This window comes from Elaeis guineensis, chromosome 2 (assembly GCF_000442705.2).
Source record: "Elaeis guineensis isolate ETL-2024a chromosome 2, EG11, whole genome shotgun sequence".
NCBI classification, from domain to species: Eukaryota; Viridiplantae; Streptophyta; class Magnoliopsida; order Arecales; family Arecaceae; genus Elaeis; species Elaeis guineensis.
In genome coordinates, this window is record NC_025994.2 from 115,736,706 (window position 1) to 115,757,268 (window position 20,563).

At 36.4% G+C, this 20,563-nt stretch overlaps 1 protein-coding gene across 6 annotated transcripts in view; it reads left to right on the forward strand.

Annotated features, from left to right (window-relative positions):
- Positions 1-17,751, forward strand: part of LOC105040454 (MMS19 nucleotide excision repair protein homolog) — a 30,336-nt gene extending 12,585 nt beyond the window's left edge. For 4 of the 6 annotated variants that reach the window (XR_012139192.1, XR_012139195.1, XR_012139194.1 and 1 more), the window contains 14 exons: positions 1,251-1,304; positions 5,377-5,463; positions 5,582-6,320; positions 7,341-7,720; positions 7,809-7,882; positions 9,749-9,854; positions 10,144-11,027; positions 13,780-13,855; positions 13,947-14,058; positions 15,468-15,544; positions 16,475-16,555; positions 16,708-16,787; positions 16,898-17,016; positions 17,245-17,751. Coding sequence is in view for 1 of the 6 variants with exons in the window: in XM_073252879.1 (XP_073108980.1) it covers positions 1,251-1,304; positions 5,377-5,463; positions 5,582-6,320; positions 7,341-7,720; positions 7,809-7,882; positions 9,749-9,854; positions 10,144-11,027; positions 13,780-13,855; positions 13,947-14,058; positions 15,468-15,544; positions 16,475-16,555; positions 16,708-16,787; positions 16,898-16,913 (2,766 nt within the window). In the remaining 5 variants the exon portion in view is untranslated. Of the gene's footprint in view, positions 1-1,250; positions 1,305-5,376; positions 5,464-5,581; positions 6,321-7,340; positions 7,721-7,808; positions 7,883-9,748; positions 9,855-10,143; positions 11,028-13,779; positions 13,856-13,946; positions 14,059-15,467; positions 15,545-16,474; positions 16,556-16,707; positions 16,788-16,897 lie in introns of all 6 variants that reach the window. The other 2 variants (XR_012139193.1, XM_073252879.1) reach the window with 2 other exon arrangements.
- Positions 17,752-20,563: the final 2,812 nt, after the last annotated feature.

Below are 20,563 nucleotides of genomic sequence, written 5' to 3' on the forward strand. Positions count from 1 at the left end.
CATTGAAGTGTTGAAGTTTTTATCATTTTGTAACAAGAAAAAATGCCAGTTCATTTTTTTTAACATTTTTATTTCACATTGGAATGCCTTTAGTATAGCTTTTTGCAATTTGCATCATGTACTTTTGGTCAAACATTCATTTTGACTAAACTTAGTTATTTAACTAAGATGAACATGTATTATTTCAAATTAAAATATTAGGGTTATGTAATTTTTTGTATTAGCACATGCCCAACCACACGTTTTATTGAAATTTAAAATGCAGAGTACAGTTATTTCTACATGTATTCATGTAATTATTAAGTATATTCTCGATAGATATTTTCATTTGTAAATCTCCTATGTTATTTTTCATAAATATATTACTAGTATTTATCTAAATTTTAATTATTAGTTAGTTGACCCATCAGTTGAACCGGTGACCCAGTAACCTGTTCCCCTAACCAAGTAGATGTCTAGTCTGATTATGTTGCTGTACATATCAGTCATAAATTTTTGATACTGGTGATGTTAATGTTGATTGTCAAAGTCTTCAACATGTCATAAATTCGGATTGGGATTCTAAATGTAGGATTCATGCTGCTTCTTGTGAGTTGTGGCACACTTTGTGATGCATCTTTAAAGATGCTTTAAAGTTTAAACTTTGATTGCAATATTAATAGTCTTTTACTTTTTTTCAGCTGTATGTATCAATACGGTTTTGGGGCTGTTATGTATTTCTGTTTACATTGAAGTTAGTTTCTTTCCCTATTTGACAATCAATCACCTTTACAGTAGTTAAGTGTGTAATTTGTCTCTTTTGGACTGCATTTTAGCATAGTTTCAATTAAAATGCTACCTCCTTTAACATTGATTTTTTTATTTCTATGTCATATGTTAATTCATTTCATTGATATATGCCCTTACTTGAAATCTTGTTATCATTGTGTCTCTGTGGTTTACTATCTATACTCTATATTCATATGTGCATACAGCATATGTTCATGCATGCATGAATATGTGCATGTATGTGTATGTATCCTATGTACTTACAAATAACCATGCGTTTATATATATATATCCATTAATATGCATATGCATGTACCTATGTGCTAGTATGCAGGCATGTGGCTCCATTTGGTCATTCTAGTAATGGGATGCTCACATTTAATTTCTTGCTGTTGCATTGTGATTTGGTTTCTTGTTTCATCCGTTGGTTGAATAAATATAAGTTTATTGAACATCGTTGCCATAATTATTATTATTTTCAGCCAAGAAGTGATGATTTAGACATTACAAGGGAAGAGCTTTCTATGGCACTTATGGTATGTCTTCTTATCTTCTTTGGTCTGGCTGAATTTTATGTAGTAGCTCTTTGATTTTTCTGTAAATTGAAGTCATTCTAGCTAGTAAAGTTTGCATCCAAGCAAAGCACGCAAAGTAGCAATGTCACAGACAATTTGCTTTTTTCCTTCCCCATTTGCCTAGAAAATTGACTAAGAAATGGTTTTTAAATAAGTATTTGTAATCATTTTTGCTTCGCAAGCATGAAATTGAAGTATTCGCTTTTATTGGCAATAATTTGATCACTGACATCTTCATTAGTCATTACATTATTAGAATTATATTTGTAGCATCATGAAATAATTATTATAGTGGCAGACAGATGGATCTTGTAATTCACTTCCTTGTGAGCTTCCCTTTGTTTGAGCTAGGGCTAAAATGGGCTGGGCCAGGTCAGGCTGCCTCCTTGCTCGAGCTTGGCTGATTTTTTTCCTCCCTTAGCTTCAGGCCTAGCCTAAGCCCAAAAAAGCTATATTAATTTGACCTGAGCCCGAATCCAATCTTAACTTGACACCCAACTAGGCCTAACTCAAAAAGTTGAGCAGTCTTGGAAGATGAAGGGTGCTGGAGAGGTCAGTGAGGGTGGGATGCTACTGGCCACAGTAGTAGAGGTGGTGGAAGCAGAGGAGGAAGACTAGGGTGCGGAGGGTGGACTTGGTGGCGAGTGTGTGGAGGAGGGAGAGGGAGGAGGTTGGGGTTAGGATTTTGAGAGAAAGAAGGCAGGAACTAGGTTTTGGGGGATGGCAGTGAAGGAAAGAGGGTGAAGGAGAGAAGGGAGGCAAGGAAGGAGAAGAGGGTGGAGTGGATGAAGGGGAGGGAGTAGAGGGAGCAGAAAGAGGGGGAGAGGGGGAGGGGTTGGTGGAGGAGGAGGATTGATGATAAAGAAGGCTTAGGGTGGCAATAGTTGGAGGGGGTGGAGGTGATGGAGGGGAAGGTGACAAAGGAGGAAGATGAGGAGGGGGGATGGGCCATAAAATGCCATGGGGTTGGGGGGTTAGGAAACCTGGTTTAGGGTAGATGTGTAGGGTCTGGTTTGTGCATTGGGTTAAGCTTGGGTCGGGATCAGGCTGAGTGAAGGCTTTACCGAATCTAAACTGAAACTAATTTGGGCTTTATATTCTAGGCTGAAGCACGACCCCAATCTGTTCAGACTAAGATGAAAGCATGGCCTAGGGCCATTTCTAGCCCTGGCTTTGGCTGAGGCAGTTGTGCTTTCTCCTTGTGTTGGAGATTAATCTGTTTCATAAGTAATTGTTACAGCTTATCACTTGATAGATTTCATGATTGTCCATGCTTGGTAGTATTATAATTGATATGCTTCTTTGACTAAAACAGCGACACTACTTTAGTGAGAATATGTAGTGCAGTCAGGTGGTATGTCATTGGTCACTGTTGTTCTGAATTCGGATTTAATAAAAACTTGAACATTGGTTTAGTAGTTTCAGGTCAAATTTTTAATTGTTGAAACGATGCTTTCTAAAATCCTTCTTTCAGACAGTTTGCAGATTGTGGGTTACATCTTATATTAATCCAAGGCTCTCCTGGTGCACGGACATCATCATGATTTTGTTGCACATGCCTACACCATCTAAATTGGTGATTTATTATTAAATAATTCATATGTGGCTCTTCTGTTAATGTACATATTCGTATCATTTATAGCTTCATATCATATATCGCTCTCAGTATTGTAATTACACTTATATTCATGTACATGAATCCTTAATATCATCCTACTTATGATCCATGTGGCATTGTTGGCACTGTTGTTCATTATCTTCATGTTGAATTACTTTAATCATCCCAAACTTTCTGTATTTGTAATCATTTCATCCATGATATCTATAATCCATCTATAGAAGTTGAAAGAAAATGCTCTCCTCCGGATACTATTTGGCTTGTCCATCTCTTATGTTTCTTCTAATTCACAGGTTCGCTTGGCTCTCTCTCTCTCTCTCTGTTTGTGTGTGTGTGTGCACGTGCGCCTTTTTGAGTTTGATGTGAGGTTGTGTACAAATTTTCTTAGCCCCTGTAATGAAGTAGTTGATCCATGCCTTAGGAATATCTTCTTTCTTTTTTGCTTTCTAAAGAAAAGGGAGTTTCTTTTCTACAGAGGATGACTGTGTTCCTTGCATCCTCTCCTGGTTTTCCCTGCTCCCGATTTGCGTCCTCTCATGACCCACTTGTCTAGCCTTTTATTGAGTGTATTATGGTTGGTTATCTCTTATCTGCCTTCACTAGATCATCCTCAGCCAAAGCTGCTTTTTTGTTTTTCATCAATAAACTGTACCATCTATATCTGTCTTATACTTTTGCTGCTATATATAAGTCAATCTTAGGCATTCTTAGCAGAAGCCTTGAGACAGTTGTTCTTCTTATTCTCTTTAGAATGAATTGTTCTAAGGACTTCGGATCTATGCCTGCTACCATTTTAAAAGCTCTTATGGTGGTTCTTGCCGAGGTGGTTTATTCTATATGGGTGGTTTAAGGACTTTCGTGCTGTAAGGGTTATAAATTCTTTATTTTGTTCCAAGTAGCGAATAAGTTGTTTAGTTGTATGTCCAATTTCTTTGTAGATATGTTATGAATTTTGCTACACAAAGCTTGGACTTTGATTGCTATTTGAAGCCTTTTTGCAGGTCTTCAATTTCCAAGTTCTCTTTTGAGGAGTCCTATAGCTGTTATTTTATTTTACCTTATTTTTTTGGACTTTTCTGGTTTTGAGTTGGAGCTCATGTAATGTTTATCATACCTCAAAATTGAATCTGGCGAAAAATTTTGATTTGATGTAAGAACTGAACCTACGGACAAGTAACTGATGTATTTCAGTTAATGTTTTAGAAAATCATAATAATTAATAATATTGCTCTAGCAGATGAAAGTACAGTAAGAATAATTGAACTGGCTTCTTGCCAAGGTATGCATATTTTTTTAGCACAAACCTTGTCCGTTTTTAAGGTTTTGTTCCAAAGGGGGAAGAATTGGCAGACAAAGCGATAATCTTGTGGCACCTCTATTAACATCCTCTGGACTGGTTACATCTTCCCAGTGGAGCTAATTCAAGATTTAGGCTGACCCATCCCAAAATGGTGGTGCCACCTAGTTTGGTTTTGTGTTGTCATTGTTTCTAGAGAGATAGGTGAAGTTTCATGCATTATTGGAGGTGTTGTTTTATTATCATTTTTTGACTGCATTCTAGGAAGTCATCCATTTTAAGCATGATGGATGTCATGGTTCCAATTAAAGCACTCTACCTTTTGGGGCACATAAGTATCCAACATATTAGATGGGTAAAAAGGTCCATACTGACAAGCTGGAGCAAGTTTTCTAAGAGATCTGAGTCTCCTTTTGTGCCTAATTTTTATTGTCATTGGTGGTGAATTTTTTCTTGGACGAAATCAGGGTGAGGGGTGGGATCAAATGCCGGTATTGATATTAAACACCCAATGACTTTACCAACTGAACTGGCTGGCATGCTACGGTGGCTAGTTTTATTTCTATCACTGAACTTCATATGGGAAGACTTCTTTGATGACCCATATCATGACCTTTTACTTGTTTCCCATTTAAAACAAAGAATTAGGTACCTGCCTGTGCTACCTACTGGGAACATGACTTTTCTATATAGATGATTAAGAGAGAATTAAAGCTGAATATTATGATGGTTGATATATCTGTGCTTATTTACAAATTTAATTAAGATAAAGGTCTTGGAATTCTTAGATGTAAAACAAACATAAAAGTAAGTATATGGTCTGTGGAACTATATCATGGCAAAGTATTAATATATGTCTTACTAACAAAATAAATGTAATTGCATGTATTTTACTTTCATGATTAATGTATTCACTTCAGATTTAATGGCTGGGAGCAGTAGAAAAACCAAAATGCTTTGTCATGAGTTGCAATTAGTCTAAAAATTTGCTACCTACTTTGGGCATGCTGTTTATACTTTAAGATTGTATGTAGTCGCTATAAGTTGTGTGTTTCTAATATTAAGTTTGCTTATAAGCAACTTCCTATATGTCTCTTATCCGGTTGTGTGTGTTGCAGCATGCCTTCTGTTCAACTCCATTTTTTGAGCCATTTGCGATCCCACTGCTGCTTGAGAAACTTTCCTCTTCTCTTCCATTAGCTAAGGTTTGTAATATTGTTTTATCATTCATGATGTTAACTGATCTCAATAAACTTCCTTTTCTATTACGTAAATTTGAGCTGATGGCCCAGTGCATAATTTGATAAGTTCAAATGTTTACAGCTTGATTCTTTGAAGTATCTTAACAATTGCATACAGCACTATGGAACTGATAGAATGATCAAGCATGCTAAAGCTATTTGGTCTAATTTAAAAGATGTGATCTTGAACCATTCACCACACAAAACTCTATTTTCGACTTCAGAGTTGGCTGGAAATATGGAATCTGAGGAAAATCAGATTGCAAAAGAAGCTCTAATTTGTCTGCAAACAGCTATTTTGCATTTAGACTCTCTAGAGAAAAATCCTATTCTGAGTTTTATTGTTGAAGATGAAGATATTGAGATGAAGTTTGGGCTTGTTAGCAATGAAGGAACTGGTACAGGCATATCCATTGAAAGTCGACGCCAACTGAGTGCTGTTGGAAATATCTTATCAGTCTCATCAAAAGCCTCCATGTCTGGCTGCACAAGGGTATTTCAAAAATTTTTTCCTCGCTTGATGAATATTTTGGAAATTTCTGCAAGCAGCTCATCTAATGGTTGCAATACAAACAATGGAACTAGTAGCTTGAATTTTGGAGCGCTTTATCTCTGCATTCAACTCCTTGCTTCATTTAGGGAATTGATATTGACTTCTCAAGACTTCTCACCTCAAGTTATTACAGTGCAAGATGGCTGGTGGTGCATGCTCCAACATTTCTCTGGTCCATTAGCTCATGCTCTTGGATCAGCTTTGATGGGAGCTAGGAGCTCTGAACTTGTGAATAACAACACTGGCCATGAACATGCCATTTATGAGGGTAAAACTTTTACTTTCTTTTCTTCTGTACCTTTAGTGCATGCTTCATGAAGATAAGAAACTTGTAAAAACCTATCTTCTTTTCATTGTTCGTTGCGCCTCAAGTACACCTTCAAGGATTTCTTGGTGGTTGATCTTATATATGATGATCAGCTTGCTTAAGTTTGTATCCATATACAGAATTTCTGAAAGAACATGTCCTGTCATCTGGGACCTTTGTAGTGTAGGCTTGATTTTGTATATGACATGTTTGCATGCTTTTGAAATTGATGATATTGCACTTTTCTTCCAGAGATGTAAAAAAAATACTTTCTTTAGATGTTATTTTGTTTAGAGCACCAATTTCTCTTCAAGTAAGGGTACATCAAGTTGCTTTTCAGGCCACATTAATCAATTTTTTATCTATTTTTGATGAAAAATTGTAGCTTGGTAAGCTATGTGATTTTGTAACACAGCTTAATTTGAGTTTTCTGATTTCTCATATGTTACGCCAAAACAAATAACAAATCACATGTCACTTTTTATGTCGATTGTACAGCAGCTCTCTCCATGTGATACAGTTAATCATCCTTGGACGCAGAAATAATTAATTGGAAAATGATATGTTCTTGAATTTGTACAAGTGAAATGAAGAAATAGAAGATGAAAATATTGTAACTTATGCAGTCGCCATAGGTGATACTCCTATACACCCTTATATAAATGCCTAACTTTATCATTATCAACTGGAGCAATGAAAAGCTTAAATCAGCTATCATGGTTTAAAAATTTTAGTTCATAATTGCTTTTACCCTCCTTTTTGTACTGGTTAACAGAATTAAAAAATTTGGGGATCATGGCAGCACAACGAAAAAAAGAAGGTTTGCTGCTGTGTTCTTCTTGTGAATTAGCTCTAATTCATGGTGAGGGAGCGATGCTTGTGTGCTGTTTAGTCCATTCTTTGCTTATATACTGATGTAATCAGGTACATATGTTCTGTATCATAATACTTGTTTCTTTTTTTTCTTTTTCCTTTTTTCAGTAAAGGGCTTGCAGGTACTTGCAACATTTCCAGGTTGCTACTTGCCTACATCTGAGGATGTTTATGAATATATCTTGGTGATTTTCATGTCAATAGCCACTGAAAGGTTTGAAGATGCATTCTTGTGGAAATTATCGGTGAAGGCATTGATCGAAATTGGTTCATTTATTGAAAAATATCATGATTCTTATAGAGGAATAAGCTTTAACAGAATTGTTGTTGAAAGGATTGTTTCTTTGTTTCAACAAGATGATTCTACCATGCCTCTTGCACTAAAACTGGATGCAATTTCTGAAATTGGTACTATTGGGGTAGATTACATGTCAAGAGTAATTAAATTGCTTGAAGAAGCTATTCTTTCCAAATTTTTGGCTGTCTGCGTAAGTTGTATAGGTGTATCTTTTTTATGATCTTTAAATGCCCTTCTCTGAAGGGCAGAATGGAAACTCACTGGTGCTTCTTATTTAGGTCGAAGGACGTCTTGAAGCTGCTGAGATTTTAGTGCCTCTGCTTGAGTGCTACTCCAATCGGGTGCTTCTGTGGTAATTGATATATTCACTATTATGTCCTACATGATTTAAGAATTTCCATAAAGCATCTCTTCTGGTGCATGGTTTCATGTATTTAGTTTTGTGAAATGGATACAACATTTCTGTGTAATTATATTAATCTTTGAAACATCAAATATGCTATATGGAGTTTCCATCTACAATCTTAAGAATAAAAAATTGACAACCATTTGTAATACAAGTTTACAACACTTAATTACACCCCATGTGGGATTGATTCCAGTAGTCTTCAAAACTAAAATCCAAATCAAAATAAGGTTGAGGCGAGTCTAGTAATTATTATAAAATTGAATCAGCTACCCTTTATTTAGCTGCACATATGAGCCCCTCTCTAGCAGGTTAGGATTCCAACATAGAATGATTATGAGCAAATTTTAAGATTAGGTTGTGATCCTTTAGGTTCCCATAGGTCCACCAGGAAGCAAATAAAATTCCACCCCACCACCACCCAAAAAAATGCAAAATCTAATTCCCCAGCTGTAAGAGCTGATCTTTTTTCATTATGAGATGGTTAAAGTCCATGTTAGGTCCAACTGAAGCTTTTTGCCTCTTCTTGCAGCTGATTGGATATTTGTTTCCATACTGGCTTATAAATAATAAGCACTGTCGCTGGTAGCGGCCACATCTAATTGAGTATTACCTTTAGCCTCATATTTTGGTACTCATTTCTATCTGCCACCAAATGTTTGTTGATTTGACTTTTTTAGTTCCTTTAGAACTTTAAGTTGAGGTCCTTACCTCATCAGTTTTCCTATTCAGTCTTGAAAATTTGCCAGTGATTTGAATTATATCTGCTGAACAAGCTATATGCTAGCGTGAAACTTCTTGGGACGCTGTCTGCTTTGTGATTCCTCTAGAAATTCACTCCCACACAGCTTTCTAAGCAATTCTGTGGGAGATCTACTCTTTTTTTGTTCTTTTTTTTTTTTGACACATGACCCCAAATCTTCTCCTGCACTTTATCTGGCTTCTAGCAACTAAGAAACAAAGAATTTTGAAACCTGAAGTCATGTGGATTTAAATTTGATACAATCTTTAGTTACTGTTAAAGTGCAATTGATCTTCTTATTGCAGCTTTCAGAGGTCACCTGAAGGGCCAAATCTGTACTCTTGATCCTTGTATTGTTTTGGTACCTCAACCAGTAAACTTTCAACATCTAGTCATCTATTCTACTCCCTCTGATGTACTTATTTGTGAAGTCTCATTCCTTCAAATTATCTTCCATTAATAGCTACCTATAACCTGTTCATATTCTCTAATATAAATTTGACCTCATGTCGAAGAAAAAAAAGGATCTTTTTATAACAACACAGTATATGGAAGAAAAAAGAGGCAAACAGTTATTGAGCTTGGTAGACCACTATAATCTTTAATTCTCTTTATCTTTGCTTTCTCTTTAGACTAATTTATCTTTACTGCCAATAGGTATGTCAATTTGAGCTCATGTCTCCCCTAGGTCTTAATTATCTTGAGTCTTATAGTTTTATATTTTGCTAATCCTCTTTCCAGCAAGATTTCTTGTTTTGATTGAGTTGCTTGCTGATCCCATGTGAATTTTTCTTTTTACATCCTCTTTTGACATTCCATAAATTCAATAACTATCTTGCACATGTGGCAAAATTATAAGGACTTCGGTGAGCACTGACTTGTCATTCATGTGCATATACATGGATGCTTGGATGTACATGTATCTGTGTTTGCAGTTCTGGTAATACCTGTATGGTTTTGTCATCAAGAAAGTAGTACTCTTATGGTTACATTTAAATACTATCTCATGTAAGAGTTCTTTAGAACTTCAGGCAGTTGACATGTTGATATAACCATCTGCATGTGATCAGGTGCTACACTTCTGGTAATTTTGATGAAGTTGCAATGCAGTTTGCTCTCTGTATCTGGAACCAAATGGAAAGCATCACTATTTTTGACAAAGATGCAAAAATTCAGGTAACCAGTGCTAGTGTTAACTATTTTACTTGCATCTGTTTTTAAATGCTGTGTGTCAATGCTACAATAATCCTTCTTGGCCCTGGCACAACATATAGCTGGGATAACTTTGATTTCCTAGTTGTTTTCACTTTTAACCAGCTTATCGCAGCTCTGTTGTCAGTCTTAAACTATTGAAGCTGTCAAAATTTGCCATATTTTTTCAGCAGTAAATATGACTTCCTTGTGGCCAACATGGGAACCAACATATAATTTTGTGGCAAAAAATATTGATATACTTTATTTGCAGGATCTTTTTGATAGAATGATGACGACAATGAAGCTTCTAGTTGGGGGTTGTGCTGAGGAAAATCAATCCTTGATCGTGCGGAAAGCCTATAGTGTTCTTTTATCTACGAGCTTTCTTTCAGAGGAGTCATTGCCATTTTCTTCATCCAAGTTAGAAGGGTTACAAGTAACTCCAGATTTTGTTAACCTATCATGGAGAGATGAATGGATTGTATCTCTCTTTGCATCAGTAGTGATAGCGCTTCTTCCACAAACACCTCTGCCAGATGTAAAATTGTTATTGAATGTGCTTACGACTTTCCTACTCAAAGGACATCTGCCAGCAGCTCAAGCATTGGCTTCTATGGTTAACAAATGGCATGTAAATATTGATAAATCAGAAGTGCCAAATGCTTATACATTGGATGAAGCAATTGAAATGATTCTTGAGAGGAGTTTATTGAGTGTCCAAAGCAGTAGTAATTTGGGAAAGTCTGATCTCCTGAACAAGGATGAGAGAATGCTTAGTTGTTTATGTCTCTTAAACAACAACAGTTCTTTTCAGAGTAATGCAGTGGTTGGATTGGCATGGATTGGAAAAGGTCTGCTTATGAGAGGACATGAAAAAGTAAAGGAAATAGCAATGCTTTTGTTACAATATTTGCTTTCAAATCCATATAAGGAATTACACTCTGATGCATCTGGAAGTGGTGATAGCCTGGATGTGCATACTTCTCTAGCAACATCTGCAGCAGATGCATTCCATGTAATTCTGAGTGATTCAGAAGTTTGCTTGAATAAAAATTTCCATGCAATGATAAGACCACTTTATAAACAACGTTTCTTCTCAAGCATGATGCCTGTCCTGCTCTCATCAATCAAACAATCTTGCTCGTCAAGTATGAGGTATTATTAGCCTTTTCACTAACTCTTTATGTATTTATTTTTTTTGTTTCTGGGTCGTTTGAATTCATTTCAGTAGATATAGTAATTATGTTTCTTGTCATTTGTTAATGTGGTTAAAGTCTAGTAATAATGGCCGCCAGCTACTTGGGTTAGGCGGTTCAATGATACAAAAGTCGGCTCTTTCATGAAGAGCAGACGGTACACATAATGGTTTGCCAGGAGCGAAGAATAGCTCAGCGATCAGACAAACCTTGATGAGAATACCAACCCTCTTCCTTTGTCATTTACTGAAGCAGGAATACAAAGGAATAGCCCTGTCCACCTTATGAAAGTAGCCTCACTGTTAGTCTTTGCTCTCTCTGGATCAGTAATTCAGTCAGAACCTCTTTCAGTTAAAAATATAGATTTTGAGGAGTTGGCAGGGCATCATGGGATGTAAGTCCTGGGCGGGCCGGATGTAAGTCCTGGGCGGGCCGGGTTGGTTACTGGCTGGCTTCAGATCCATGGTCCGGTTTCCATGAGGTGGAACTGCAGTCGGAGGTGCTAAGACGATTGAGGGATGGGATCCCAGGTTGAGCACTCCGATAAAGTCAAGTCGGAAAGCTTTGTTTGTAGTTCTCTTTCAGTTCAGGTCTTGAATCATTTGGCAACATTTGGGAAGGAGAAAGACTGTAGGGCTAAGAGGAGCTTAGCATATATGATTAGTTTGACCGGAAGTTGTTCTTCTATTTTATGTGAGTTATTCTATATTGGTCAATTCAAGTTGTTCAGAATGTGGCATGAAAAACAATTTACTGCATATACTAGATTAATTTTAATGTTGCTAGTTTTGCATGGACTAATACATAGGTGCAATATTGGTTTATTATATATTTAGATTCATTGCTTTTTTCTGATTTTTTTTTTTTTGTAGGTTTCCCCCTATTTTTAAAAATCTTATTTTGGGAGTATTATTGGGGCACCTGAATCTCCTTGCACAAGAGATTTATTTCTTTGGCCTAACTTTCTGAATGTGAATGATATTCATGTTTGACAAATATAGTAAAAGATGATGCTGGTTTCTTTAAGATCACTTATGTTTAGATCTCTCTGTTCTTCAGTTTCATATGTGGAAACTGGATACAGTTTTTTCTAAGAAAGAAAAATCTAATCATGCATGTATTTAATGCTTTATGATTGATAGCGTTTTTTGTCTAGTAAGACCCTTAAGCATTAAAATTAGTGCCTTACAAACACAGTGAGAATTGCATATTTCATAGACTTCTTTTGCCTCGGCAATGTAGCAATCCATGCTTCTTAGATTGGCCATTGGTAGGTTAAGTTGTGTTGGTAGGTTTTGATCAGACTATGGGAATACTAACCATGTTGCAGGACAATTTAAATATGTATGTATTAGACCCTTGGTCACTGGATGACACTAGATGTTAACCCATGACAATATGTTCTGTGTCGAATTTTTCTTTTTTTCTTGAGGGGATAAATCTTGGCTATTTTAGATGCATTAATCCCAGAAACTATTAAATTATTATAGTGAGCTGTATATTAGTGAAACCAATTTGTTGGTATGTACATGTCTATACATGTATGTTCATAAATTATGGACATGTTTCAAAATATTGTCTCATTCCAGTGTCAATTTTATGTGAGATGGATTTTCTTTGCTTTCTATCACTACAGCCTTAGACTAAATGAGTTTTTAGATGTTCTTTACTGGAGCTGATTGGACTAAAAGCAGGACTGGAGCTAATGATTGGGGAGTTGATTGTTTTTTGTTTGGAGCAAGGTTTGCCATATCGATGCATACCATCCCATAGCAGGCATATCATACCATAGTGGTATTGTACCTAGACTTAGTACGGGAAGTATACCTAGTTTTGATATGCTGAACCATCCCCATATTGGGCATATCAACATTGTAGTAGCATGGTACCAATGTGATACTGGGATGACGAACCTTAGTTTGGAAATGGTCCGTTGTTTTAGTACCAATCCCTATACCTATATCTCAATATAGTGTCAATACATCCAATACGGGGATCGGTTCAATGCATAATGTCTCTTGTACCAAATCTTAAGTACTGATGCAGTATGGTACGCACTAGCATGGCAAACTTTCAGGTCATAAACTATTTAACCATTTATCAACATTAGAAAAAGGAAAAGAGGTGGATTGTTTTATTTGGTTCAATATCCTCTTGGCTATTTATATGCAACTTGCATCTCAGTATCGAACCCCATACTGGTATCATCCTATTACAGTATCGATATATGATATAGTATGAGATAGAAAGCATATGGAGTGTCAGTACGGTATGAGAGATGTTCCAATTCACTACCAATATGGAACGGTACCTACCGGTATAGCAAACATTATACGGATGAGCTAGCAATTGGCTAGGATAAAATTGGTTAAAAATCCCAACTCTATTACTCCAGAAGCCATGGAAACTCATATTTTATATTGCAAATACCATATAATCTGCATTGTTGAAGATGGTTTTCTACAACAAAGCACAAAAGATTCTAGTTGCTTTTGGACTGCATCATTTATTCTTTAGAAGTTTGATTAACTTATTCAAGGAAAAAAAATCACATTATTGATAGCCTGGCAAGTGGCAAGACTATTACATTTTTTGTTTTCTTTGAAGTAAGCCATGGAGTGTTGGTCCTTTTACATGGACACAAAATCTTGTATTCTCAATGAGTTGCCCTGAGTTGGAATGAAATTACTTAAACTGAAACATAATTTCAGAGTGGCATTATATCGAGCTTTTGCGCATGTTATATCGGATGCTCCACTAGCTGCAGTAGTTGCTGAAGCCAAGAAGGTTTGCTTTGGAAGCCAAAAGCTTTGATTTTCTTTTAGCAAATTTATCTAATATTTGGTTATCGATAGACTTTTAATTGATCTTTTTGCAGATCCTACCTTCATTGATGGATAGCTTAGCCATGTTAAGTGAGGATGTTCTGAATAAAGATCTAATATACAGCCTGCTGCTGGTCCTATCTGGGATCCTGATGGATGATAATGGTGAGATTAGTACATTCTTGTATTATGGCTATCAGTAGCTGTTTAAGCTGTGATTCATCTTACCGACAGCTGCTAGCTCAGCTGGTTGGTACCTTCCTCTCCTACTGAGAGTTGCCACGTTCAAACCAGAGCGGTGGTGAACAACCAACCTATTTTCAAAAATAATAATAAAAAAAAAGTGACACATCTTTGGCAGAAAGCAATAATGTTAAACTGTTATCTTGTAAATTCAGACACTTCTAGATTTCTTCATCTTTGTGCAGGTGCATACATGGGCCAGTGGCTGGATTTGTATGTTACATATGTTTCTGTCGGTGCATGCATATGTTTCTGTAATTTATTTTATGTTACATGATGACTAAGCCAATGACTAAGAATTACTTGCTAAATGCTGAACAAATGTGATCTCAAAAGAGAGGAAATCTGAAAACCATGTTTTTTGTGGGGCCTGGATAATTAATTTGTATATTTAGCTGCTATCCCCTGTATTAAATAAGACATCAAAAAATCAAAAGGTTTTCTCTAATAAATGTTGGTGAGGCAGATTTAAAGCTAAGCATGGTAATTGGGACTCCTTGGGTAAGAGCTAGAGATCCCCAATGTATGCACAACAAGTGGAAGTTTGGAGGAATTTCAGTCATCTGTTTGAAATGAATACTACATGAAGAACATTAGCTTAATGATGGAATGAGAGACCTAGGTTTTAGAAGATCATAAGCAGGATGGTTGAATGAAATCCTTAACATATTGGAACACATCGCTGCATTCTTCTTGTACTGCTCTAAACTATGTTCAGGACTCTGACATCGATCCGACTATCTTTTATGACTCTGTAAAGTATGTTTTTGTTGCTTGTCAAAATATCGTTCTTGATCTTCTATATATATATATATATATATATATATATATATATATAAAACCAATATTTCCACTCCCCATTTGTGATGAGGCACTCCCCTTGACCTGCAATGGCAGGTTCTGATCAAATTCCATATGACTTTGTCATAAAAGCTATTTATTTTTTTATGGAAAGGTGGGCATTGCTATGGTTCCTGAAATTAACAGGAAAAAGCTGTAGATGATCACATAAGGCGAATTCCATAATGACTGCATCTCTTGAACATCATTTTATGCAGTTATCAAGAAAGCACAAGTATTTAGTTTAGGACATCTGGACCATGGTGTTCGTGGTTCTGATTTGGTAAATTACCAGTTGTTTGATTAAACAAAAACATGGATTTCTTTAGAAGATTTTGTATGGAATACAAAATTGCTAGAGAGAGTTTATGTAAATCTGAGTAGTGAATTGTATTCTCAAATAGTTACTTTACATTCTTGGTGCTGCTTCTTGCATGTAATTATCGCCTAGATGTTCTTGTGATCTGTGTTGTTTTTGCATGTGAATACAGGAAAAGAAGCCATCATAGAGAACATCAATACTGTTATAAGTGACCTCATCAGACTGATTTTCTATCCCCATATGATGGTAATATCTTGTATCGTTAAACTTATGAATTTGTAAAATATGATATATTGTCTAATCTGTATTTAATGTATTTTTGTTTGTGAAAATGGATCCCTACTCTTTTCCCATAGGGCAAACATGTCCTGGTTAACACCAACACTATACCACTTAACATCACATATTTCCTTGTAGCACTATTTGTTTATCAGTTTCTTGCTTGGCTGCAAGTGCCATGGAAACCTGTTTGACCTTTCTTCCTGTGGATGAATGAGATGATGATACCCTTATTTCTGGATTTTCTTTTATTGTAGATCATTTCTGGTTTTTCTGGTTTCATTGGCAAAAACAAGATATTTAACATTATGATTTTAAGACTTCTATGAAATATAGTGATGCATTACCATGTCTTCAGATAAAAGAAAACTTGGCCCCAGAGGTTTGGGGGCGGGGGTGAGGATTATAATTTTTTGGACTGAGATGTACTTGTCAATCTTCTAAAAAAGATGTCATAAATGCTTGTGATCACCAGAGGTTGTAAGCTTCAATAATCATTCAGTTCCTTGGAATTTTAAGTTGAAGATGTAAACTGTGGGTCTGACACTGATTATTTTATAATCTTGCAAGCCAGTTTCATAAGGACAAAATATTTTACAGATATCCCAAAATTTCAAATAGTTCTATGTTTTCTTTTACTTATGTTCCTAGAATCTTCCTACCACCCAAATCCAGCACATGCACACATGAAAAATTTTATGAACTTGCGTGGCTAAATTATTGAGATGCTGTATGGAATCCTTTATTTGTGCAGAATGAACCTACTCAAAACTCTTTTTTTTTAGTTTTTTGCTGTAGGATGAGGCATGTTAGATCCGAGCCTTGTTGCCCTACTTTCCTTTTAACTTGCTCCATTGTCTTAGCTGAATTGTCAGAAACTTCTTTTTATTGTCTTAGCTTGTTCGGGAGACAGCAATTCAATGTCTTGTAGCCATGTCAGCCCTTCCTCATGCAAGGATCTATCCTATGAGGCCTCAGGTTGGTTTGATTATTCATATTATGTGCTTCTGTTTCATTGTCACACAATGTTTGTTGGTGTTAATTCATGTTACGTACATTCATACATACATACATATTCTTTTTTCCCCTTTAAAATTGGTAATATGCATGTCTCCAATCCTTTTTTTAAGGTCCTGCGTGCTGTATCAAAAGCTCTTGATGATCGGAAAAGGGTTGTCCGTCAAGAGGCTGTGAGATGTCGTCAAGCATGGTTGGAAAATTGACTTTATATATTTGTTTTTTTTCATTCATCCATGGCTTTTTGCTCACAACCTGATGCATGAATTTGATTGTCAATATTTGCAATATATACCACCACAGGGTATCGATGGCATGAAGAATTCTGCATTTTTGTGGAAATTGGAACTCAAAGCTGTTCCAGGGTTGAGAATGGCGTAAACCAGGTTTTTCTTTATGATACGATCTTACAATTCAAAAAGGTTTGCCGCAAATCCCTGCAGCCAAAAATTAAAATGTTGCTGTTTTTGTCTTTTTCATCAAAGTATTTATTCTATTGAAAGTACTAATTATGCGAGATTAAATAGAACAGATGTGACTCAAGAATGCAAATAGAGAATTAGAAATTTAACCTGTAACTCTTTATAGGGTATAATTCTGATATTCAACCATTTGTTCACTGAAAATTGGAACACATCCCTGGAAAACAGGAGAAAAGTAAATTGGTACGGGCCTGGGGAAAAATGTTGAACGCAAACAAAGAAAATGAAGACAGAGAGGAATAAAGAGGAGAAATATGGCACATGATCTGAAGACCCAATCTGCATGGCCCATCCACGACCCCTATAAAGATGTGCTGGTTGGTCAGGCCAAAAAACCTAGCATGATTCCCCTTGTATATGACTCTTCTTACTATAGTTATTTGCGCATTCATTGTTGGCCTCGAAAATGCATGTCACCGTCCGTGAAATTGGGACTGAAAGTACTTCAAAAACAGATCAAATGGCAGTTCCGTACATGACAAAAACTAGAATAGATCAAATTGTCAACAACAACAATAATGTGCAAGTGTCATGCAATCTTCATGAGCATCGAGTTTAAAACATCAGGACTAATCTGTATCAATTATTCAGAATACATGTCATTGTTGTGGTATTTGATGTGTATCTGGAACTCATTTGTGCCAATATGATGACTATGCTTTTGATTTGAGAAAATAGATCTTTTAGCACAAAAATAAAATATTTATCTGGAATGATCTTTATCAGGTGAAACTAAATCCATGAAGCTGGAGGTTGTTGAACTATCGTATAAAAGCTAGGTATGCGTTTAAAATGCTTGAATGGGTCCCCTTTTACCATAAATAATGACCCAAATCATTATTTTATAGAATCAGCTTTCAAGATATTGCAATTTGATAATGCAAGATGATTAAACGGTGGCAAACTAATTGCACTTGCATGACTTGCGCTGTATCAAATCTCTATATTAAATTTGCATGTCATGACCAGGCAGTAATTTTTTTCCTTTTTTCAATCTCTATTTTGGAAGCTGTCTTTTTGTTTGTAGATAGATTTTTCGATGGAGTTTTTTTTTTCTTTTTTCTTTTTTTGGCAGGGTGGGGGGTAAATTAGTTAATGAAATAAGATGCCAAAGTCATAAAAATGAAAATAAGACAATCAGGATGTTTAGATGGTTTGGACGAATCCACTTCTGAAAAGCGTACCTGCAGTAGCCATTTACCATGGAGATAGCTATAGTTGAAATTTACAACCAGATGTAATTTAGTCAATCCCATCCATATGTACTTGCATACAGCCGTATATATGCTCTTTTCTTGGATTTAGATTATTCAGCACCATATATTTTTTCACTTGAAAGCTTGAAGAAATGGAGTTCTCTGCAGCAAAACATACACGATTCAGAAAACTCATGTAACGTTGCCTTCATATGACCAGCGTGGTGGGTTTTTTTCCTGCATAATTTATAACCTTGTATTATCTTCTTATAGAAGCATCGAAAAACTTGAAGCAATTGTGTAATTACATAATGATTTACTGAGAAAATGCATAATTATCGAGATAGCTTTGTAAACAAAAACTTGATCACCAAGTTTTATGGGAACAGTTTCTTAGAATTGTAATTTGCTATTCCTCATGTTTGAGTTTGGCGGATGATCACTTGTTAGTGAGTGCAAGGAGAAGGGTATTATTAGTACTCATGTGGATTTTTTTTTTTTTTTTGGCATTGACGGCGATTTAGGTATGAGTTATAAGTCAAAACATTATTAGCATGTGTCAAGGTCTTGAAAAAATTTCTATGATGCATTGCCCAAGAGACAATGTAAAACTGGTTTGAGAAATTCTTTCTGCACTGCGGGCAGTGGCCGCACTGCCCATGGTGTCGGTGCAGGCCTGGAGGAAATTTTTTTTTTTTGGGGCTGATGTTTGGGCCTGCGTGCTGACCAATCACCGCAACGTGCACCGCCCACGGTGCAGAAAGAATTTCTCAAACCGGTTTTCTGTAGGTTAGGGCAAGGACAAGTCCCTGAAGATTTTCCATTACAAAAGTTCAAACTTGTGAACGTATTTTCAGATGGGTCATTATCTGAAGACATCTGAATATTATTCCTCACAACTATAAGCATTCAAGTGTAGTTCTCTCGTTTTTTTCCCCAAAAAAGAAATCAACGTTTTATTTTAAGGCAACCTATTATCTCCTACAATTTGCAATTCCAACATTCCTCAGGATCCTGATGTCATGTATGTTCTCTCTGTGATTATGGCAACAGCGAGGAATTACGGTAGGCACAATATTGAACATCCAAAAGGGTGCGTGGATTTGGTAACTTGACCAAGTTTATTAAAAGTGGATTGATTGCTCGGGGACCTGTTACTTTCTACCAATCATTTGGAAATAAATCTCAACTATTTTTTAGCAATAACGCAAAGGGCCCGAACAGTGGGAATTGCTATGCATAAACACAGGTTCGTAACTGAAGTTGGTATATTGAGGTACTGGTTCGGGTCAACAGGAATCTTATTGAGGTGAGTTGATTTAAGCTATGTTAGCTTAGATTTAGGGAGCCAGGTTCAAACAGGTTTTTGCTTAAACTTCACTTTGTAGTTTTCAGACCGGTCAGAGTTAGCGAAGTGAGCCTAACCGGGGATCCAAAGCTTCGATCCAGTACTAGTCTAATTTGGTGAGAAACATCCTAACCTACGTTCAAATGAAAGAATTTAGATATTGAGGTGCGGATGAGCGTTATTGCAGCGTGGAGCGGATCCAGAAGCCCCATCAACGGATTTCGCAAGCTCACATGGCTGCTGGATTTGGTCTGCTCCTGTGGTGCTTACCTGCATCGGAGTTTTGAGTTCCGAATAGCCACAGCCCAAATTCACCAGCGACAATGCTCCATCAATTCCGATACTCCTGGAAAACCTGACCCAGAATCTAGATTTCTTGTGGATTTCAATCGTCTCTGGCGCATTCCTTTTTTTTTTTTTTTTAATATTCCACTAGGTCAGGTTGGAACTAATACGACTCACTTTTGGTTTGTTTCACAATCATGAAATAGAATGGTGGACCAGCCAGTGTTATGATAAATAAATAAATAGTATAGGAAAGAAAGAAAGTTATCCTCAATGATGGGTTCAATTCCGATGGATCTTGCACTCTTAAGCTGGTCCAGGACAGGTGAGAATTACGAGGTTCCGTATGGGTATATCTTTAGTTTCGTATCGTGTACTAAGAAACGTAAGTAAGGTCATTTAGATAGACTTTTGGACAAAATCCTAAGTTGTTATAAATGATATTATAGTGAACCTGATCCATGATTCATGTAGATTGGAGAATACTGAAATATGGGCCTATTTGGATTGATCACTGACTGATTGTAGTGATTGGATGTGGTTCTTGGATTTGGACTCCCAGTTTCGTAAGGATTCTAGGGTTTAAATCTGGGGGGGGGGGGGGGGGTTCTTGGATTTGGACTCCCAGTTTCGTGTGGTGAATATATGAAGACCGGTA